This window comes from Protobothrops mucrosquamatus, unplaced genomic scaffold (assembly GCF_001527695.2).
Source record: "Protobothrops mucrosquamatus isolate PMUCROS unplaced genomic scaffold, P.Mucros_1.0 scaffold1049, whole genome shotgun sequence".
Taxonomy (NCBI): Eukaryota; Metazoa; Chordata; class Lepidosauria; order Squamata; family Viperidae; genus Protobothrops; species Protobothrops mucrosquamatus.
The window spans coordinates 259,595-282,723 of record NW_015387281.1 but is presented as its reverse complement, the minus strand read 5'-3'; the positions used below and the strand labels follow the sequence as shown (position 1 = coordinate 282,723).

The following is a 23,129-nucleotide window of genomic DNA, read 5'->3' as shown; positions in this document are numbered from 1 at the left end:
AAATAAAAGACTGCAGTTTCACACAATGCATAGATAAAAGCTAAGAAGCCCGTAAATATCTAGTAGGAATGGCTAACATCGCAAATTATCACTTGGTATCCAGAAACTGACACTCATTCCGAGAAGTCTCTGTAATGGCTCAAGCGACCAAATCCAGGCCCTGTTTTTATCCCTTTGCCTCTGTCTCTTTCAAGGATGGAATTTGCACATGAGGGTTAATTGAACCAGAACAACTTAATTCTGAATAATTTCCTCTATACATTCCAGAAGTGGAAAAAAATACTGTTTCAATAATACTTTGAAATATGATCCCAGGATCCAAGAGAGAAGCATTACAGGAAAAAAAATTGTGCAGGAGAGAAATATTGTAAATATGGAAACTTTTATTTCATTATTATTAAATATCAAGAAGCATGAATGGGGAGGGTCTCTCTCTAAAGAATGCAGATATAATAGCTATGGTGTGCAGTCCGGGCTTCCTCCTCAAGCTTACACAAACAGTTTCTCCCAGCAGCTGCAAAGAGGGAGCTTCGGGTTTTTATTACTGAGGAACACAGAGGCTTTTTGATCTGCCACTGCTACATGCACACACACACACACACACACACACACACACAAAATAAAAGGTTGGGAAGGAAATACAGGAGGAAAAAGGTCCATTTATTCAGTTTTCACCAGGCTTGTGCTACTCTTCATATACTGATATCCAAGTGCAAAGTGTACACAAATCAGGTAAAAAAAAACCAAACAGGACTCTTTGGAGAGGGTCAGGATTGGGCTTTGGAGTTAAGGCTGTTCCCTGAGAAACATTTTCAAAGAAAATTTATGTTTGGGAGGGATGCAGAGACACACTGTTCCTTCTCCTTCAGAAGCAAAAAATGGCAGCCCACCCTTCCTTCCCCCATCATCAAAACAGCAGACAAATATCTTTCATAGCCACTCAGGGTTAAATTTTCAAGGCAGCAGAAGAAATCCTTCTTTGAAAAAAAAATTGCAGTACTATCATACCATCTTCTTAATAATGCCTTCAAAGGGCATTGTGGCTCTCCCCCCCTCTGGGGCTTAAATTAGCTCACTTCAACAAAGTTGGCTAATTATTTCTTTAGCTCGATGCATCCTAATGGGCTCCCTTTTGTTGACAGAATTTATTATCAGTCACTGCCTCTCTTCTTCCTGGCCTCAATTCTTCATGATGTTGCTGTTGCTGTGAAACAAACATTAAAAAAAAAAACCACTTGTTGGGATATGGATGTATTTATTACCTGAACTCCTGAATGAAAGCCTGTGTGAAATGGACTCAGACAATTCAAAGAACATACCTGTGAGTCAAAGGCAAACTATTTTCAGGGAAAGCCCTTATTCATAGTATAACACTAACTTTGGAAGCAGCAGTGGAACAAAAATATTTCACAACAGAAGGGAGCACTGGGACCTGTACAGGTATAGACCTCAAGGCAGCCAGTGCTATGAAAAATACCAAATTATTCAGGATGGTGGTACTTTGCAAAAAATGGTGCAGGTTCTTCTAGATCAGAGGTCCCCAACCTTTTGAGCACCAGGGACCAGTTCCGTGGAGAAAGATTTTTCCATGGACCGGAGAGTGCTGCCTGCATCCCACGGATGGGGCTTTGCTTGTTTGTGCAGACCGTTTGCTGGCATGCTGTGGCCCGGTACTGCTCCACGGACCAAGGGTTGGGGGACCCCTGTTCTAGATAACCATTTTGCAATGAATCCAGTTTGGAACATCCTCAAAACTGCAGTAGCAGTGGAAAGTGGTGGGGCACAGTCTACCATAATGGGGCAAAGGGCAGCATTCCAGTAAGGAGGAGCTGACTATGGAAAAGGGGACTCAAACCAAGCCTAAAGGGAAAGGGAAAAAAGAGAAATTGTGTGGCAGCAGATCCCGCAGCGATGTCAGCCAGCCCAGCAATCCCTACAGCAGCAAAGTGACCTCTTTCCATAGCCTGCATTGGGGGGAGGATGTGCATGGTTATCCAGGAACTCTCCAGCCCATGGCTCCAATCCTCACATACTGTAGCTACAGGAGTTAGAGTGCAGTGCACCTGCAGCATCCCACAGGAGCTGCCTTTTTTCTTCCTGTTAACAAGGATGGTGAGGCTGAACACTAATGCTTGGGGTTAAGGATTAGAAATTATTTAATGAGTGCAAAGTTACAAATCTGGAAAGGAGCAGTGCCTAGTAAATAGTAAGAGCTCTCAAGTTCTGATTTTTATACCAACATACATTTAATGTTTCATAGCGGTTTAAATGATCAGAGGTGTGGTTAAATGTCTGTTTCTTTTTCTTAAACTCAATCAACAATGAGAAGCCTGTGTCCTAGGCTTTATTACATTTTGATTTGCAATACTGAATTCTGGAATAATTTTGTCTAATTTTTGCAAGCTTTTCAATGAGTCCAGGGCATTTTTTGCATCAAGTCCAAATATTTCTGAATAAATTAGGATAGATTGTGGAAGAAGACTCATTTCATGGTGAGGAGATTCTCTATTTCTTGAAAAATTTAACAACTAGTATTTTGTTCTTGAATGTGTGGTCTTTCTTGAGGTTCCCTTCACACATTGCTCTTAGTTTGCACAAATGAGAGCTTTTTTTGAAGATATTTGCATTTTGTATATAGAATAAATATCTTCTACTTTCATGCAGTTGTGAATCTTTTAGATAAAATCTTCCTTCCTTCCTTCCTTCCTTCCTTCCTTCCTTCCTTCCTTCCTTCCTTCCATATAAAGCAACTTATATTGACAAATAATGTTAGAATGGAATATATTTTTATACAACAGTGAAACTAATCTATGGGCATATACCATGCAAAATACTTTAAAATAATGTTATTTCTTGTCATAAATATAACAATAAAATGTTAATGATAAGAAGACTGGATAAAAGGAAATAACGATGATTGCAGTCAATTACAAAAGAGAAGATTGCCAGAAAAATTAAGCATTACTAGTATTGCTACTTCCTTGGGCAATCTATTGGCACTGGCAACTTTATCTGTTTTATTTGTTTTGAAAACAGTGAGACCAGCAAAGAAAAAATACTGTAAGGATAAATATGACAGTTTTTAAAGCATCACAGATGGTAGCACTTCATAACACTCCTGAACACAGAGAGATTGAGACAAACATGAACAAAGCTGAAAGCATACAAAATGTTAATGATCCATGTTCCTTTCCTCATTTTACTACTGCTTCCAATCTCTTAAGAGGAATATAGACTGCTTTCCTAAAAGCACAGTTCATTCTAAATGGTTGTTATGAAACCTGGGTGTGGTCCTACAGCAGCAGAGATTAGGAAAGTCAGTCTAGTTTGTATTTTCATGCTTCAATTTGTGTTGTGAGTATATTTCCTCAATGTAGCGCTAAAGAGCCCAGACTGAGTTTCCTTTACCATCCTACTCTAGATAATTTTCTACTACACCATCAATTCCTGCTGTTTGAACTGCCATCTTTAATAGCTGCAGTCCTACAGATGTTGTTCATTTCTAAGGTAAGACCAGGCAAAATGTGAGGTCTTTAATAGTTAATAGCCAATAGCCAAAAGAAAAAGAAAAAAGACTCCGTGCCAAGAAATTTGGCAGATATTGGCAATCCCTAGGAGAGGGGAAATTAATTTTGTAATGAACAAAAAAGCATGAGGCCAGATAATCTAAAACAGAAGGCTATTATAGGAAGAAACCCAGAAAGGACCAAAATAATCAATTTTAAATTATTTCCTGGAATTTTAGCCAGCGTAATGGCTTTAAAATTAGCCTTAAATGATCCAGTTACACCTATTTTTTCATCTGTTACTTGCCCTTGTGCAGCAAATATGTAATCTAATTGGAAAATAAAAAGAAGAATGTTTTTATCTGCATCAAAGCAAGTCAGGAAATGTATTCAGCAGAATCACAAAATACAGCCCTCTTGAACATATTATCTGTTCAGAATACCGGTAGGAGATTGCATATTGGAATACTGTCCTGCACAGGAAATTAGCGTTTCAGAGGAGAAACAAGCTGGGTGAGAGTGAGACACATTTGTTTACTTCATGCAGGGAGCTTTAAAAAAACAGAAGTCAAGAAAGAATGAATAAAAATTCAACGACAACATCCCTGCAGACTTCTTTAATAGGAGCTGATAGAACCCATGGCCTTTAGGGGCTGTTTTAAACATTTCTATAGAACAGTGGCTTTTAGATACTGCAACTTGAATAAAAAGTTAAACAGAGAACTTGCTGAAGGATCACAGAATTTCTCTACTAAAGGCGTCTAGACCTCTTCTGGGACCTCTAGGGCTGCTGCTTAGGCTAACTTAAAGGAAGAAAGGCTGCTGAGATTTAAATGTCTGTTTGTGCCTTCTTTTCGTCCGTGATTTCTTCAAAGATGGTTGCGAGGGTCACTAAATAGCTTTACACTTATGATCAGAATGGAAGGAAGGCAAGCCTAAGAACCAACTTTTCATTATTTTTGTTAAGAATTTTATACGCAGTAAAAGTCAGATCTAAAGGGGGGAAAATAGAAAAGAAGAAAGAAGAAAGAAGAAAAATAGAAAATAAAATAAAGGAAATAAACTAAAGTTATGAATTATAATGACTTCCAACCTTCCCTTCAACAGATATTAGCAAATGCTTTGTCTCCCTTCCCTCTTAACTATTATTCCAGAAATCCCTTCAATCCCTAATTTAATTCTCATCTTTTCAATCATTAATTATCATTTCACTTTTTTAAAATTCTCATCTTTTCAATCATTAAATCCATAAATTATCATTTCACTTTTTTATTTCAGAAAAAAAAAACACCATACAGGTTTCCAACTCTTTAAAAAAGCACATGTCTTTTTCTCCTTGACAAACAGATTAATTTTGTCATTTCAGCCAATTCTGCCCATTTTACAATTCATTCCTCCACTGTGGGAATTTCAGTACTCTATCATCCTAGCCCAGGGGTAGGCAACCGTGGCTCTTTTATGACTCGTGGACTTCAACTCCCAGAAGTCCACGAGTCATAAAAGAGCCACGGTTGCCTACCCCTGTCCTAGCCCATAATTTAATCTTGTGACTGACCAACTTTTTAACTAATTTATTGGCTGCCATGATTCTGAATCCAGGCTTGTGGTCGCATTGCAAGATAAATCTGCCAACAATGTTACATTGCTGCCTGGAATTCAGAAGAGCCTGGGTGAGGCTCTACAGTGTAACATTGGCAGCTTGAAGGTAAAGAAATATTGTGTGGTCTGTACAAAGGCTTGATTCCATGAAATGTTGCTTGGAGTCACTCAAGGGGAGGCCATCGCTGCTTCCAGTGGATGGTTCTTGTATTTCTTGCTCCTCCACACAATATCATCTCTCATGCTAGCTTCTTTCCTGGGCTGAAGAAAAGCTGCAATACACAGTGAGGTGCTCCCTTAATTCTAAATAGCATCCAAAGGGGGAGCAAAGAAGATATAAAACTGTTCATTTAAAAAACAAACAAACAAACTGCAATCTCTCTGGAGATATCACAGCAGGAAGCTCCTAATCCTAATCCTGAGTATATATATCTGCTACTGAAATACATATATTTAGTGAAACAACATTCCAGATTCTTTGAAAAGCCAATGTCATATATAACTTGGCAATTTAATTCAAATATGCATAGTTAATTAACTATGAAATATCTGCATACTTTAGCTTTGGAATATTTGTTCCACAAAATGTACTATTAGAGATAAACTGGCTTTCAAGAGTTTTGGTTTCTGTTCACAGCTCCGTGGGCAGTCTAGCCAAATATTGTTTCTAAATGAACAATTCATAGTGCTATCAATCAGAAAGATTATGAAGCTAGTCTGATTCTTTTGCAGCAGAAAAATGACTGAAAAAGCATTGGGAAAATGCAGGAACGCCTTTGGGAAACATGATCTGAACTGGAAACTCTTACAGGCACTGTCCATGATATTAGATGGAGTATCAGAAAGTCAGTATGCTTAGGCGTACCACGTTTTAAAGCCACATGCTCCAAAATTCCCATCCTAACAAGGCAGCCAAAATTAAGGACTACAAAAATGATTAAGTCATTAGTAAAATGACAGCAACTGTACTTTTTTGGGTTTTATTTTTTTTTTTCATGCCAACTGCTGCGAGAGACATGCTTCTGCATGGATTTGTACATACCTTTTAGGTCAATGGTTCTCAACCTTTTTAATGCCACGACCCCACCGGTCGTAAGTCGAGGACTAAACCGGTCTTAAGTCGAGGACTAAACCGGTCGTAAGTTGAGGACTACCCAACCGGTCGTAAGTCGAGGACTTTCCCTGCCCGGGAGCACCACGCATGTGTGGTTCCGCCCCCTGCGCTGGCCGAGGCGTAGCTGGCAAGCGGCAGAGACAGAGCAGGCCGACCACCAGCTGGCCCAGCCCAAGGGAGGTAAGGCACCCGCTGGAAAAGGGGGAAAAAATGGCGGACAAAAAAAATGGCGGACAGCCTTACTTGGCGACCCCCATGAAATGGTCGATCGACCCCAAATGGGGTCCCGACCCACAGGTTGAGAACCACTGTTTTAGGTCATATTCTGCCCTTATCTCTAAAGACACGTAATCAACATACTGTTAAATGTTATTGCTCATGCAGGGGACTTAATTAGGATTTGTGTCCACGTAACATGGCCACGTATCATACAATACTCTTCTTGAGCTTATGTTATGTGTTCTGCATTACTTCTCACCCAACTTTGTCAATATTTTCTCTTCTACAGGTAGTCCTCGACTTATGACCATAATTGACCCCAAAATTTATGTTGTTAAGTGAGACATTTGTTAAGTGAGCTTTGCCTCATTTTACAACCCTTTCTTGCCACAATTGTTAAGTGAATCACTGCACTTGATAAGTCAGTAACCTGCTTGTTAAGTGAATCTGGCTTCCCCATTGACATTGTAAAAGGTGATCACATGACCTGTGGGACACAGCAACGGTCATAAATACGAACCAGTTGCCAAGCACCTGAATTTTGATCACATGATCACGGGGATGCTGCAAAGGTCGTAACTGTGAAAAACGGTCATAAGTCACTTTTTTCAGTGCCGTTGTAACTTTGAACGGTGACTAAATGAACTGTTGTAAGTCGAGGATTACCCGCAAGTTGAGGACGACCTGTATTCTGAGGCGCTGATGCCTTTCACATAGTCACCACTATCATCATCACAAGGGAAGTTATCACTGGCAGGCACGGAATCATTTCCCTCCCTTTCAGATCAAGCTCTTTCTGTGCCAATTTGCTTACTGTTTCCAGCCAGGGTAAAGAACAATTCTGGTAGAGCCAAAGCTTTATCATAAAGCAACGTGCTAACAGCTGCTTTATGATAAAGCTTTAATGGAGTCCTTGGTGCTCCTCTATACTTAGCTGTTTGCTTACAGACATTCCATTAGTTAATGAATGAAACGTCTGCAACAGTGGTGGGATTCAGATATGTGAACAAGCGGTTCTCTGTGTGGATGCTGCTTCCGGAAGTCCATTGTGGGACTGGGCAACAAAAAATTAGCTACCAATTCTGCCGAACTGGTGCGAACCGGCTGAATCCCACCACTGCTCTGCAAGCAAACAACCAAATTCAGAGAGTACCAAAGATATCTGAACTACAGGTATTCTTTTCTACAGGAGTGTTAATATCTTCTCTTAACCAGCCTTATGAGACAGCTTAATAAGGTAGCTCTGCAACTTCAGCAGACAAAAGCCCTGCTAATTTTTCCTTCAGCTATTAAGTGCCAGCTGCCAAGCCCAGTAAATTGCTGCTTAAAGAATAATCCTCCCAGCCAAAAAAAAAAAAAAAATCAAAAAACTCTCCAGTATGTTATAGTCTGGGTCTCTTTCATTCACAAAGATATTTCTTAAGGGATGTTGATGTCACAATTACTTTAACTCCAATTTTAAAAATTGTCACGGAACTTGACCTCAGCAACCAACCCGCTTCCCCACCCTTTGCAAGAGCCACAAACCATTATTAGAGAAAATTTCCCAGGGGGTGGGGAATAACAACATGGAAAATGTTAATATTGGAGGTCAGGAACACATCTGTACAGATTATTAATCATGCTGGACTACATTACGTTAAATGCAACAGCCTGAAATATCCTTCTAAACCACTATTAACCAGGGCAAAACTCTAGCCAACTGTCTAAGCCAGGTGTCACTGACTTTCAGACAATATATCAATACCTCAGTAAAACCAAGGCAGGCTTGTATTTTAGTTCCCACTGACTGTGTAATATTGCAGGGGTCTGTAATTGCATCTGACAGCTTGACAGTAGTCCTAATAACCCCTGCCCTTCTTAACATCCTAGAGAAGAAAGTCTTCCTTCAACCACACTGGCTTCACAGAGTACAGTAATACAATTTCTCACTGTTTTCTCATTATTTTTAAAGACATGGTTAGGCTTTTTGTGTGTGCCTTCCAGTCAGTCTTGCCTCCTGACAACTGCCTAGGTAAGTCCCTACATTTTTCTTGGCAAGATTTTTGGAAATGCTTTGCCACTGCCTCCTTCCTAGAGCTGAGACAGAATGACTGGTCCAAAGTCACTGAACTTGCACCAAAGGCAGGACTAGGACCCCTGTCTCCCAGGTTCTTGCCTTGTGCCGTTAACCACGTCATCAAACTGGCTCTCTTATATACTGTACTAAGCCATGATGTGAGAACCCAGAAACTATGGCTTTTAAAAAATAGTTTATTGCTTAGCATAGCAAGTGGATTTGGCCACTGTATCTTATTCAACAAGCTGTTACCAAAACAAGTAATAGTTTATAATGATATATGAACTTAGTCAGTCTGAGGTTGGAAAGTGTCTTTGATTTTCTTTAGTTCTAGAGAAAATCAGAGTCCAAAGCACTGCACCTTCAGAAGGTGAGGAAGAGTTTTGGTCTCTAAGCTTGGGAGAAGGTTAGACTCTTCTTTGCACCAAGAACTTTTGAAGCAGGTAATGACAGGGGCTAATCTTCTGGCTGTACCTAAACTCAGACATGGAGGAGAAATGGAACACCATCCATCTACTTATACATAACTTCAGAGAAACAGAGAAACTCTAGAAATAAGAGCCCAATGACTATACCAGTGGTGGCGAACCTATGGCACGGGTGCCAGAGGCGGCACTCAGAGCCCTCTCTGTGGGCACATGCGCCATTGCCCCAGTCCTAGGCCTTCAGCTGGGTTTTATAAAACCTTTTTGCTTTAGGCCTCTGCCGCCATGTGCAAAAAAAGGGGAAAAAACGGTTCAATCAATCAGTCAATTTCAACTTCTTGCGGAAAAAAAAATCTTGCAAAGTTGGAATTGATTAAACTTTTACCACCGCAGCCATGCCCACCCAATGGGCCACACCCAGCCAATGGGCCAAACCCAGCCAATGGGCCACACCCACATGGCACCCGACGATGCATAAATGGGTTTTGGGTTGCAGTTTGGGCACTTGGTCTCTAAAAGGTTCGCCATCACTGGACTATACCATCCCCCTTTTTCGGGGTATTTAGCAAACATTTTTTTTTCGGACAACTTTTCGCTAATCCAAAGTAATCCCCTGTGGATCCCAAATAGTTCATCTAGACACCATTAACATATGTTCCTGTTTAATATTGATATAGTCTTCCTAGCAGTGGCACTGCTGGCTTTCTAACTGATGTCTATATCATGCTCATACCTCAAAACACTTCCTCATAGATATCCCTCCCCTTCCCCAAGCATACTGGAATCAGGAAGAATCACTTCCCTACAGTATTTTCCTACTATTCTAGCAATCTACTTCCCAAACAAACATTATTAGAAATCTTTATTTTTCAATAAGCAACAAAGAGAAAAAGCACAAAGCCAGGCACAAATTAAGTTACCATCTGCTCTTCCTCCCGGCTCTCACTGGAGTCCTCAGCCTTCCTGTGAGGAGAGGGCACATGGGCCCCAGCTGCTCGCTTGCCAGGGTCTGTCTCTTCTCCCAGTCGCTCACCATCTGCAAAAGAAAAAGCAGATGCATTGCAAGCCATGAGAAGACAGCGCACAGAGACAAGGCCTGCACCAACCCTCGCCCTATCTGATGCCAGTCTTCCACCTCCAGTGAGAGTGAATCCAGGAATTAATCCATTATTGAGCAAGCTGCCCATATGATTATTGTCATTTTTATGTATCGCTGTATGTTTTATGTTTTTAATATCGGAATGCTCGACACTTGGAATAGCATAGAATACAAATGCCTGCAAATAAATAAATACATATGTTATTTTTTCTGAAATTAACCTGCAAAAACAACAAACCCTGCAAGGGTTACAGTGACAACAATCACAACCTAATAGTTCTTCAAAAAGCCCCTGGGTGCTTGGGTCACTAACTCTCTCAGGCTACTCTGGATCCTTTCCGGATGGCGAGTTCATAATGCAATAAATATGCTACTATTCGTATTGTATTTGAAATTGGAATGCATTGTCCCTCAAACTAATGCTTTTGTAGTGTTGTTCAATACTTCAGCTAAATGTTTTGTTACTGTTAAATTATTCTTTTTTTCCTCACTGCATTTTGGCTTTTTTCCCCCCTGTTACATTTATTTCTCTTTTTCCCCCCACTGACCAGGAACTTAAGGCAGCATATACTGGAATGTCACTTCATTTTATCCCCACAATAAATAATCCTGTGAAATAGGTTTGGATTCAGAGAGAATCACTCACCCAAAGTCACCCAATGAGTTTTCATGGTAAGCGTGGTTGGATCTTTGCAGACATATTCCAACACTTTAAACACTATGCCAACTATCTCCCCAGTTTCTTCCAGATTGCTTTCTGGTGTTTAGAATTGTAACTTGAAAGCAAACAGAAAATAAGGCTATACAATTCTTTCCTATAATGCACCATGTTTCTATAAAGTTGATTTTTTTTCCAAGAGTTTTAAAAATTCTTTGAAGAGAATTTACTTTTTCACCCAACCACTGAATTTTATCTCTTCCATCTTATAAAAAGAAAAGCAGGACACAATCTCCTGTGGCAAAGCTTATAAATTATTGTGTGGAGGAGAAATATTGGGTGATTAGTACTTGAAATAGGTTAGTGTTTGTGCAGCGTTAACAGGAGAAATTTCCTGCCAAGTGATAACCTAATGAAGTGGGGCGAACAGCTAGAGAAAAACCTACAGTAATAAAATGTTCATGTCCAAACAAAAAATTCACTTAAGCTAGTTAGGACTGGTATAAGTATTTCTTTTCAATCAAAATTCCTTGAACTCCAAAAATCCACTGAAACTACTGAAGTACCATTGGACATTTATGGAATTTGCTAGTATCCACCTCAACATTTCCATGTATTAGAGGAATGTTTACAAAAAATGTTACAGCAACAACAGCTTGTTTATTATTAATTTAAATCATTCATGAACAATGATAACATAAAAAAATGCTTGAATTTGTACCCTGCAAGCAGATAGATTTAAATAGCTTCTTTGGACTACTGGCTAAGATAAAGAGAGCAGACAGATTTAGAACGAGCCACCCAACCCTTCTTTGAGGATATTGTTTCATCTTGAATTAGGCTAATTAACATTAATATTCTCAACTTCATTCTCTCATACATTTTCATGTACCCTTTAATATAGGATATGAAACCCTGAAACTAACACAGCTGGTGAGATTACAGACATTGCAATTATCAATGAGAAATTACAATACCAGCATCTGTTTCGTGTAAACATCTGCTACTTACTGTTCTAAATAGAGGTAGCTCAATCTTTGGGACTAGACTTTGCCAGTGCAATAACATATGTACATGACAGCATATGTGCCAAATAAACACCCCTTCCTTTATAAACTAATCCTCCACCCTCTAGTTTTATTGATTAGATTTGGCATGTAATGAAGATACCTGTAAAATCTGATGAATTCTTTCCTTGTACAAAGACTTATTACAGAGGTAAGGAACTAGTGTTGCTTGAAATGCTACTGAATCACAAATTCCCAAGAAGCTCATTGTCACAATCACAATTCCCAACAACTTTCCCCACTGTCAGTGGTGAAGAACGTTGGGAGTTGAGAAACAGGAACATCTGGAATATTCGATCTAGATTCTCTGGTTTATTGAAATGCAAGTTAAAAATTATTTATTTATTTATTTATTTATTAAATTTATATACCGCCCTATCTCCCTTACGGGACTCAGGGCGGTGAACAGGCGATACTAAAAACCACAATAATAAATAAAAATTATGGCGTAAATGAAAAGGAAATAGGGCTTATCATTTATTTATCTTATTTATTTGATGTGCCACTTTTCTGTGGAAAATAAATGTTCAAGAAAACTTAAACGTCAAACAAAACACACAGAGTTAAAAAAAACCAAGTAAATCAAAACACGGATAATAAAATAAATGGCCATCAAAGAGTCATGGCAGATAAGAGCTCCATTATAATCTGTCTTGGCTCTTCTGCAGTAGGAGCACTCTTCAGTTCTGAGCACCATCCTTGAAAATTACAATGCAGAAGCTGGAAACATTTCAGAGGAGAAGTATCAAGATGATAAGGAGGTTGGAATCCAAGCTTTGGGGAGGGTTGAAGGAGCAGAACTTATAGCTTGCAAAAGAAAAGATGATAATTGCAACTCTTGTTTTCTGTTCAAGCCAAAGCAGAACAAGCAGTAACAAGTTGAAATTTTAAAAAAGGCTGGATATTGGAAGGACTTTCCTGGTAGAAGAACTATTAAGTGGTGGAACAAGCTGCCTAGAACAGGAGTAAATAATTCTGCTTGTGGAAGTATCCAAATAGGGGTGGGATGACCATCCAAGGAGTTCTGGTGCACTAGGCAAAGGGTTGGACTAGAATTTACCTATAAACTTCCTTTCAACTCCAACATTCTGGGATTAGAGGCCTGGTTAAATAGATGTCTTTAAAGATTTTTTTAAATACAATACAGTCCAGCTCCAGAAAGAATGCACTTCATAGCCTAGAAAGGATTCAATAGAAGAACCTTACTACAGGATAAGAGAAGTTTCTCAAAGTAGGGACATCTTCAAAAGAGCCTGTTCAAACAAGTTCTTCACAGAGACCTTAAATGATTTGGGCTTAAAATGTTGGCATCAATATTCAGGACAGATTTAATCTTTGAATCCAATTTCTTACTAATCTGGTGTAATGGATTATGGGAATGACTTTGGTAGGCAAGAGGAAGATCTGCAACCCAGACAATACTCTTAATACCTATAAGAATAGCTCAGTCTGCAGGTGGGAGAAAACCATGGGAAGCATCTCAGAAGGGGCCCTCCCTAATTTTTGGAGTCTCAAGAGAGGAGGGGAGAAATACTTTGAGTCTTGCAACATTTTAATGTAACATTACAATAAAGATAGTGTTGATGTTCCTGGTTGTGCTTCTTGCGTGGACTACCTCAAAGGGCTAACACCAGCAGTACATCCATCTTTATCCAGCCTATCATGAAACTTAAGCAATATTTTAGAATACCGACACTTGGAGTTCGATGGTGGAGTTCGATTAGGGAAATATCAGCATACTGATAGTGAACCAGTTTAAATCACTAAATGATCATCCCTCTGGTTTCATGTACATGTCAAGCAGCATGGAGACAAGATGGGATTATATGGTACAGCACCAGTCAATAGCGTAAGTATGAAATATCAGTCCTGACAGGAAGAACATGAACTATCAAGCTCAGGACTGAGATTCTGGAGAAGAAGCTTCAGGTATGCAGCCTCAGGAAAAATCACATGAGGCCAATTAAACACAAGCAACACCTGAGCAACTCAAAGAGTCAGAGGAGGACGTAAGACCTTCCAGCTCACAGACATAGTGAGTGGAGGGGAGAGCAGAATAGAGGTCTATTAGACTTCTCACCAAGTAAAGAAGTAAATATTTCTATTTTTGACAGCTGATTGAGGTCTATAAAAGAATCTACTCTGCCTTTGTTCTCCTTGCTAGAAACAATGTCTGACATCTAGCTTGTGCATGGTATTCGTGTGTGGATTCTGCTTCTTGAATCTCTAATCTTTGGATTTGATCTGGCTCTAAATCCTTGAACTGAACTGACCTTCGCCTTCATTTGTGACCTGGACAATTCTTCAGCATGTTCCCATTCTCAAAGCAAGCCTTGCAGGCAAGCCTCAGCTTTGTTTACATCACTTGTTTCACTGAAATATCTTCAGCTGATAATCATCCAAGATTCTGTGTTAATGTATGGCTGGAGCCTGCAGCAGGATAGGTTTGGCCTTCCAGATGTTCTAGAACAATTATCATGATTCATGACACCAAAAATTGTTCAGCAGCCCAGAAGAACTAGTATATATATTCAATTCAGTTTCCAATAATGTTGCTCCGTTTTCTATGGATGTGATGGAAGCAAAGAAAGAGATTCATTTCTGTAAGCACTGTGCGTTTATTTATTACATTTGTATGCTGCCCATCTCAACATTGAACAACTCTGGGTGACTTATTCTTGTTATTCTTGATTCATCTTATAATTTCTTCTGTTCTGTTTTCATATCTGCGTCATTCCTCGCTCTTCTTTGTGACAGCCCCTGAAATATTGGAACACTGCTATCATGTCACCCCTCATCCTTCTCTTCATTAGACTACTTGACATTCCCAATTCCAGCAACTGTTCCTTATATGTTTTAGCCACCAGTCCCCTGATCATCTTTGTTGCTCTTCTCTGTACTCTTTCTAGAGTTTCAACATCTTTTTTACATCATGGTGACCAGTATTCCAAGTATGGCCTTACCAAGGCATTGTAAAGTGGTATTAACACTTCATGTGATCTTGATTAAGTTCCAGCCAGTGCATTAATAAGTACTCTCTCAAACACATGGGCAGGTGCTCAGTGACACCATTCAGCTGGTAACACCAAGAAGCTTGGCATTCTTGGGCAACCCCTGGCCTTCCTAACTACTGCCAGCCAAGGCTTTCTGAAACTGGCCATGCTCTGAATGACTCTTCTTTAAGATTAGGCATTTCTTTATTCTCCAAAGAATTCAATTCCGGAATGGGCAAGAAGTACAAATGACTGCAAAACATGAGTACCATGGAGGATTAGCTCTTGCTTGGGAAGAAGTCATTTGCTTGCCAAAAGTAAATCATTTTTGTAACATCTAAACAAGGTGCCTCTTTCTTTCCTTCCCTGTGCAGTGTCACCTCCATCCAATTTTATTTCCCTCTATTTCCCACCCACCCACCTCCCCCGTTTGCAGCTATCCTTTCCTCCATTCTCTTTTTATCCTTCATTTAGGTGGTTTCTGCTAGAAGGGTGGAGAATATTTATTTATTTATTTTATTTTATTCAATTTTTATCCCGCCCTTCTCCTTACCGGACTCAGGGCGGCTGAATAAAATGTGTTTGTACTTTTTTCAGTGGAATACATTTTTTTTTAAAAAAGGCAATTCATTTTAATAAATACTTATATATATAAGTATTTATTAAATACTTGCTCTTTTTTACAGAATAGCTTATGGCAGATTAGTGTGTGTGTGTGTGTATGTGTGTGCATCTCATGTGCAATACAGGCAATCCTCGACTTACAATCACAATTGAGCCCAGAATTTATGTTGCTAAGTAAGAAATTTGTTAAGTGAGTTTTAAAAATGCGACTTTTCTTGCCACATTTGTTAAGTGAATCACTGCAGTTGTTAAGTTAGTAACACAATTGTTAAGTGAATCTGGTTTCCCCACTGACTTTGCTTGTCAGAAGGTCGCAAAAGGGAATCACATGACCCCGGAACACTGCAACCATCATAAATATGAACCAATTCTCAAGCATCCAAATGTAGATCATGTGACCATGGGGATGCTGCAATGGTCATAAGTCACTTTTTCAGTGCCATTGTAACTTCAAATGGTCACTAAATGAATTGTTGTAAGTCGAGGATTACCCATATGTGCAGACACAGGGAGAGAGAGAAAGCCAGGATTGGTTTCAGCTAGTACAGACAACCTTAAGTTGACAAGGTAAGGAGACTGGGCACACAATTTATATTTATGCTTATCTTAACCTTTCCTGTTTATGCTTTTACTTTTTGGAAGGTCATCTTAGATTCACGTTTTTCCTTTTGCATAAATATAGCCTCTTATTTGCCTTGCATACAACTGAAGGATGTGATATCAATTACGTTCTATACAAGTATTGTGTCTGAAGTAAAAAAAAATCTGCTCAAAGGATTGGGATATATAGACTATTATCATATGCTACTAAGAAGGCTAAAATAGTTTTGGTTTTTTTAAAGATTTTTCTCCAAAGAGAGGCAATATCTTTTTAAATCCCAAAGTACTATTCAGAATGATAGCTAAGGTTAGTATATATTCCTCCCCCCCCTTTTGTTTCTATTTAGACTTTCCAACCTACAATAGCCACTTATCTTCAGGCAATTACTAATGCTCAAATACTGAGGCAAATTCGAAAAATTGTACCAAGCAACTTGAAGCATTTTACAGATGAGAGAGAGAGAAAATAACAGCAAACAGGCAATTTATAGATGAATTCAAAGATGTGTGACTCAGCACTGATAGTAATTCTTCCATCTGTCCCTAAACTGTAGTATACAGGATATAAGACTGCATAAGCTTGGCTTGCTACTGAAGAGATTGGCAACTTTTTTCTGTATATGTGATCTAATATGTGCACATCAAATGAAAAAAAGCCTTAATTTCCCACAACAAACGGTCAGTTCTATTAATGAAAAGCCAATCGAATGCAGGGTCTGAAGCTTAGTAACATTTGTGATCAACCAAATGACAAGAACTTCAAGACTAGCTTTTCCAAATCTCAACAATAAAGACATCTGGAGTATCTACCAGATGTTCCTTAATTGTTTACATGTAAACAGCATGTCACCCATCTAGAAGAAAACTTTTGCAACTACAAACAGAAGGACTATAAAGGAATACAGTAGACAACATGGCTTTTGTGGAACAGAATTAAGACCACACAGTGATTAGAACACTATATATCATCTTTCCAGCTGTAGCTTAAAAGGCAGCTCTTAAGTATAAACATATAAATAAAATGAATCAATTTATCCATTGTTAAAGGCATACCTAGTTTAGGATAGTTTTGCAAAGCTTGACAATTTTACAGATGATTGGAAATGTTTTGTGTTGACCAACAGAACCCCTTGAGTAAGACTCAATGGGAGGACCAGAAGGCATTATTCAGTTTTAAGTTGTCTAAGAATTTGCATACGGTATTCACAGCATTGATTGATGAAAGTCATGAAGGGTGCTGAAGGTTACTACCTACCTATTGATGAGCCTTGGTATACAGAGGATTGCGACTGGCCCGTAAAAGGAGAAATGGTAAAGACCACAAAGTAATGAATGAAATGAAAGAAAGAACAGAGACATGTTGTACGCCTGTGAAACCAAGAAAAGGCCAAGTAGGTAATAAATCTGGATGAAGGAGGTCAGATCTTGTTCACTGGAGTTGATAATCACAGAGATGTAAAGCTGCAGGTTAATTAGAGAGTGCTAGACTATATGCCAGAAAGTGAATTGCAATCATCTGGGTTGTTGTGGAAGCACATAAAACAAAATTTCATTACATGTTATGATCCAGTGAATGGCTAGAATAAAAGAACCAGGGATGTGTTTGGAAACAACTGTGCAATATTCTGAATGAATGTGATCTACTGGGAAAATTGTTCTGCTAGGAGACATGAATGGATGGGTGAGAAAGAGATGAAAAAAAGGAAACTGGACCATTCAGAGGCCCAAGAATTAATAAGGATGGTGACTTTTTAATGAGTACCTGCTTAGAGAAATATCTGCTTATTTCACATTACACAGTTCAGCACAAACATATTCATACATATACAGGGCAAAGGAATTAATGTAACTCTCAAAACATATCTGATTTGATTTCTGTTTATGAAGAAAGATTGAATTCACAATGATGGTGAAGGTGATGAGAATTCTGAATGTGCGACAGACCACTTTCTAATACTTCCAAGACATGGAAGAAAATGAAATATATGAAATAAACTAGAGTGAAAGTAGAAATACTGTAGAGAGAGGAAGTTCAAGCCCTGAATGAAAGAATATTAAAGGCAGATTCATCTCCTCACAAGATGAATGGAAAGTGAACACAAGAAAAAAGAATGTGGAAGCTGCTTGGAGAAGTAAAAAGAATAAAATACCAAAGATGCCTATGGAGTTACACAGTAATAGGAAATATTAAAAATAATGCTGGGTGGAGTAAGGAAGTGAAAGAGGCTATGGATAAATTGCATAAAAGCTGCAAAACATGAAGGTCTGAGAAGATAGAGTGTCATCTGTATAGCAAGAAAAAAACATGAGAAAGATTATTGCAAAGAATAAAACCAAAGATAACAAGGAGATCCAAGGAGGGCAATAAAAGAATAGTCTTGATTGGAAATAAAAAGCTGTTTTGAAAATATGAGAAGGGAGCTGTAAAAATGATTTGAGACAAAATTGAAGTGAGGGAATCTTGGAAGTCAGTTATTTCAGAGATTTGAACAGGAATGAAAGAGATATATTGAAGGGGGAATCGAAATAAAAGCTAAATGTGTTAATGTCTAAGAAAAAAATGACCAAAAAAAGTCGTAAATGACGTCAAAGTAATGATGAATGGTGAGGTATAAAAAGGCATAACTAAGAAAATGTTAAAATGTGGATGCTGCTTATTTATGGAGGGGCTTTGCAGTGAAATCTATGTTGCCTTTGGTGAAATGGGTGGCTACATAAATTTAATTAATTTTTAAAAAAATCTGAATAAACATATGTTGAATTAAATAATAAAAATGCACTTTTCAAAAGGGATTTCTGTAATCCAAGTGGCTCAGTCTGAGAAGCCTGCCACTGTGAGATACCTGAAATTCTTCCACCAGCTCCTTTATGCTAGCCAAAAACTTGCACATTAGACTAACATTAAACACATAGCAATTTTGCCTCACATAAATAGTTCTGCAACTAGTACTGTATAAAAGCTTTACACCAGGGGCCTTCAAACTTGGCCCTTTTATGACTTGTGGACTTCAACTCCCAGAATTCCTCAGCCAGTGTGCCCGGCTGAGGAATTCTGGGAATTGAAGTCCACAAGTCATAAAAGGGCCAAGTTTGAAGGCCCCTGCTTTACACTTTTTTTGTTGGCTAATGTTTGGCTTATTGAATCAAAGGCGGTGATGGGATTCAGCCAGTTCACACCACTTCAGCAGAACCGGTAGATAATTTTTTCTTGCCCAAGCCCAGAATGGACTTCTGGAAGCGGCATCCATACAGAGAATCGGTTGTTCACATATTTGAATCCCACCACTGATCAAAGGCCTGAGAACATAAAGAACGGCTGTCTGAGCAAGACCCCGTCTCCAGACATGGCTATTCAGCAGACTCTTCTGAGAAATTGGAACATCTCTTGTCCTCATGATATCTAAATAATCTTTTTGCTAATGCATATCTAAGGTAGAATGCTGGCTTCTGGGTAATTTGAATTGGCTACAAATGCAGGATTCTTGTTCATCTTTAACTGTGATCTTTGTCAGCTCGAAGCTTTGCTAGGAAACTTCATTTATATTGTGCCCAATCATGCCAACTGCTATAGAACCATCTAAAAGAACAGGAAAAGTGCCCACCACTCCAGCCAATAAAACTGGAATAGATACAGTCAAGAGGATTCTAAGAGCACTAGATGTCAGCTAGGCTGCAGCCATCAGAAATGAATCTTAATTGTTTATTGGCAGGAAACTGCTCTCCTGTGTAACACAAATCCCATCACCAAAGAGAGCTTCCATCACTCAAACTCACATTTACCACTCTTGAAGGGGGAAAGTGCTCAATAAAATGCTTCTGGAATGAAGACACTGCAGACAGAGCCCTCACTCACTTTAAATGATCTATCCAGTCCATCTATTGATCTTGGCCTAAGATTTGGTACAAACAAGGCAATTCTGGCCTTGAATGAACCAAATGCAACTCTACCATCTAATACTTGCTGATCTAGATAAGTTATATACGGCATTTTCCCCAAATGTACACACAAAGTCAGCTGAGTCACATAAACATAGAGAAACAAACAAATCTTCAAATCCATCTGATATTGACACAGATGAAACAACATGTACATTTTTCAGTTTAATATTTGTACTTCTTCCAAATAGGACACCAGAAACTCCAGTGGGTAACACTATATAAGAAACAATGCAAGTAATACAACTATTACATGTATAAAGAGAGACGTAAAAACAAAGCATTAACACTGGCAAGAGAGTAAAGCATAGCTAGAAAAATCCATCAAGCAGATTTAAGACAAATATTAAGGGCAGCTCAAATAACCAGCCAGAAAAAAAAATGACACAAAAACAAACACACAATTTCTCAGTTGATTTCTTTTACACCCACAGTAAAGGTGACACTTTTTATTTTCAGAGCTGAGGGAAGCATTCTTTGCCTCTGAATGCCGGTTGTAAAATGACACTAATGATATCTGCCACTAACAACTACATTCAATCTGTAGACTGACTCTGAAATACAGATTTCGTGCCTGAACCATCTGGCCTGAGTTTTCAACTTTTCTATTTTTTCTGTACTGCTTTTAAAACAAAAAAACAAAAAAAACATTATCTGGCCTGATGAAAACCTTGCACATTTTTGTCCATTTTGGATATTCCTAATAAAAAAAATAGTGCACCAAGTGAAGTTGGTTGACCTTGAAAAAGCTAAGTTGAGTTGGACCTGATTAGCACATGGATGGGGAACCAATAGGAAGAACCATATGCAACAGGTTCAAAATGGAGCAAAACTACTTTGTACATTCATTCACTTTGCATGCATTTAGAAAGGGGCAGGGCTTCAATTCACAGTTATATCAAAAACCATTGTGGAAGAAAGCAATCGCAAACTATACAGGTACTGCGGCTGGGAAAATAATACAAACCTGTCTACCAGAAATTTAACTCAACTCAGGGTAGAGGGGACCTTTTCATAAAGGCATTAACCACTTACAGATTTAGGTTTTTTCCCATAGTTTTAATAAAACTCCTGAAAATTGAAGAATATTTATGCAAACAAAGAGATTTTATATCATTTGAGTAATCTCATTATGCAAACTATATAAATTGATGCAAATGATGCAATTTGCATCATTAGTGTAATGACCATATTATGCAAATTGAGGTATAATTTGGCTTGCTGCAGATAAAATCCATTGAGTTAGATCTGGTAAATCAAGGTTTCACTATAATTCTAGTCTTAGTTTAATTTTACTAGAATTTCATTTTTTTCAAACTTATTTTTCTGTTGTTGACAGTAGATGTTTAAGTTATTGTTACTTATATTATTCATTTGTAAGCCATCCAGTGTATTGTTTATATGAGTAAGACAGAACGCTCATAAATAAACTGATTAATTAAAAACCTTTATTTGTTTGTAAACTAGCAAAAGTTGTCCTGGTTCTATCTTCATGAAAGTTAACTAGATTGTGAGTTAATTAATGAATTAATTAAAATTTATTATAGCTGCCCAACATCAATGGATTCCAATATGTGTTATTTTTACTTCCTTACTAGAAATGATGGAGGACCAAGATGATGTGTGGTTTCCCTTTGATTTCTGGTTCAGAAGATCTTCTGACTAAGATTGTCACATTAAAAAAAAGTAACTGAAGAAGAAAGAAGAGATAAGAGAGATGAAGTCATTACCACTTATTATAGGACTAAGAACTGGTATCTGCTAATTGCTTTTCTACCTAACTAGGGGGGTTTGAGAATCCTCTTTTTAGATATGCCATAACCCAAGAATTTCTCCTAAAGCCAAGCAGTTTTGCAGGAGTAAAATTTATTTATTTATTAAATTTATATGTCATCCATTTGAGTGCCAAGTGACTCTGGGCGGGTTAAAACACGATAAAACAACAATATAAAACAAAGCATTAAAAACATTAAGCATTAAAATTTGAAACGTTAAAAATTAACAAAAAAAAACTGAATAAAAAGGGACTGAAATGTAAACTGAGTGGAGGGTGGATCTTCTCTTAATCACCTAACCAACTCCAGAATGAGAGGGCCTCATCATGGTCCTAAGCTAATTGTCAGAAGTGTTTTCAGGCACTTTTGGAAGGCCAAGAGGGAGAGAGCAGATCTCACCTCAAAGAGCACAATGTTCCCAGAGCTATGGCAGAGAAGACTCTTCTCTTGGACCCAGTGGTGGGATTCAGCTGGTTTGAACCGATAGCTGGCAGAACCGATAGCTAATTTTTTGTTGCCCAGGCCCAGAATGGACTTCCGGAAGTGGCATCCACACACAGAACTGGTTGTTCACATATTTGAATCCCATCACTGCTTGGACCCCACCAGCCAGAATTCCTTGGCTGGCAGGGTCTTGCAGCATGCCCCTTCTACAGGACCAAGTGAGGCAGTCCAATCCCATTGAGGTGCGATGGTCCCTCAGGAAATCTGGACCTATGCCAGGAATCCTTTATAATGCATTAGCTGATGTTTTATACACAGTCTGCCTTCANTCCAAAGAGAATTCAACTGCTAACCTAAAACCGGGGCAGCTACTGTTATACAAACACACCATACAGCAAAAACACTAGCACTTTGCACTATAGTCAAAGCAGGCTCTGAATGTCACAAAAAGATTGATATTGTAAGTTACCTCTCTTTGCAATATGCGGAGTGAAACGACTTGCTGCCTGGCAGAGGCTTCAAATTCAATGCTTTCCAACTCCAGCCACCCTGGCAGTGATAAAAGACTGTGAGAGCTTCAGTCCAAAATGTCTGGAAGATACCAGATGGTGGCACATTGGGGAAAGGTCCAAGGCTTTGTAGCCTGAGCCTAAGATTGCAGATGCCGTGAGCACACACCACTTTTTATCCAGTGCTTAGTTTCAACCGGACAACAGAGAAGGTGAAGGGAGAAAAAACTCCTTTGTATTTTGTTAAATTAGGAATTTTAAGTCTGCTGCCAAGCTATTCCTGCACCTTAGTGTCGCACTGTGCAAAGTCAAGGGACAATGTTTGCCGAGTCGAGGTTGTGAGAAAGGGAGTAAAAGATGGAGCAATTTACAGTATTTATTCAATTTCTATAGCTGCCCATCTCAAACAAGTGACTCTAGGCAGTGAACAGTCACAAAACAATTAAAAACACTTACAACACAGTACAAAATGAAATATATATGGCAGCCAAGAAAAAATGTC

The 23,129-nt window shown here is 38.7% G+C and overlaps 1 protein-coding gene across 1 annotated transcript in view; it reads right to left on the bottom strand.

Moving 5' to 3' along the window:
* Positions 1-23,129, bottom strand: part of B4GALNT4 (beta-1,4-N-acetyl-galactosaminyltransferase 4) — a 189,853-nt gene that overhangs the window by 75,849 nt on the left and 90,875 nt on the right. The window contains exon 2 of the mRNA XM_015820061.1: positions 9,843-9,958. Within this exon, the coding sequence (XP_015675547.1) occupies positions 9,843-9,958 (116 nt within the window). The remainder of the gene's footprint in view (positions 1-9,842; positions 9,959-23,129) is intronic.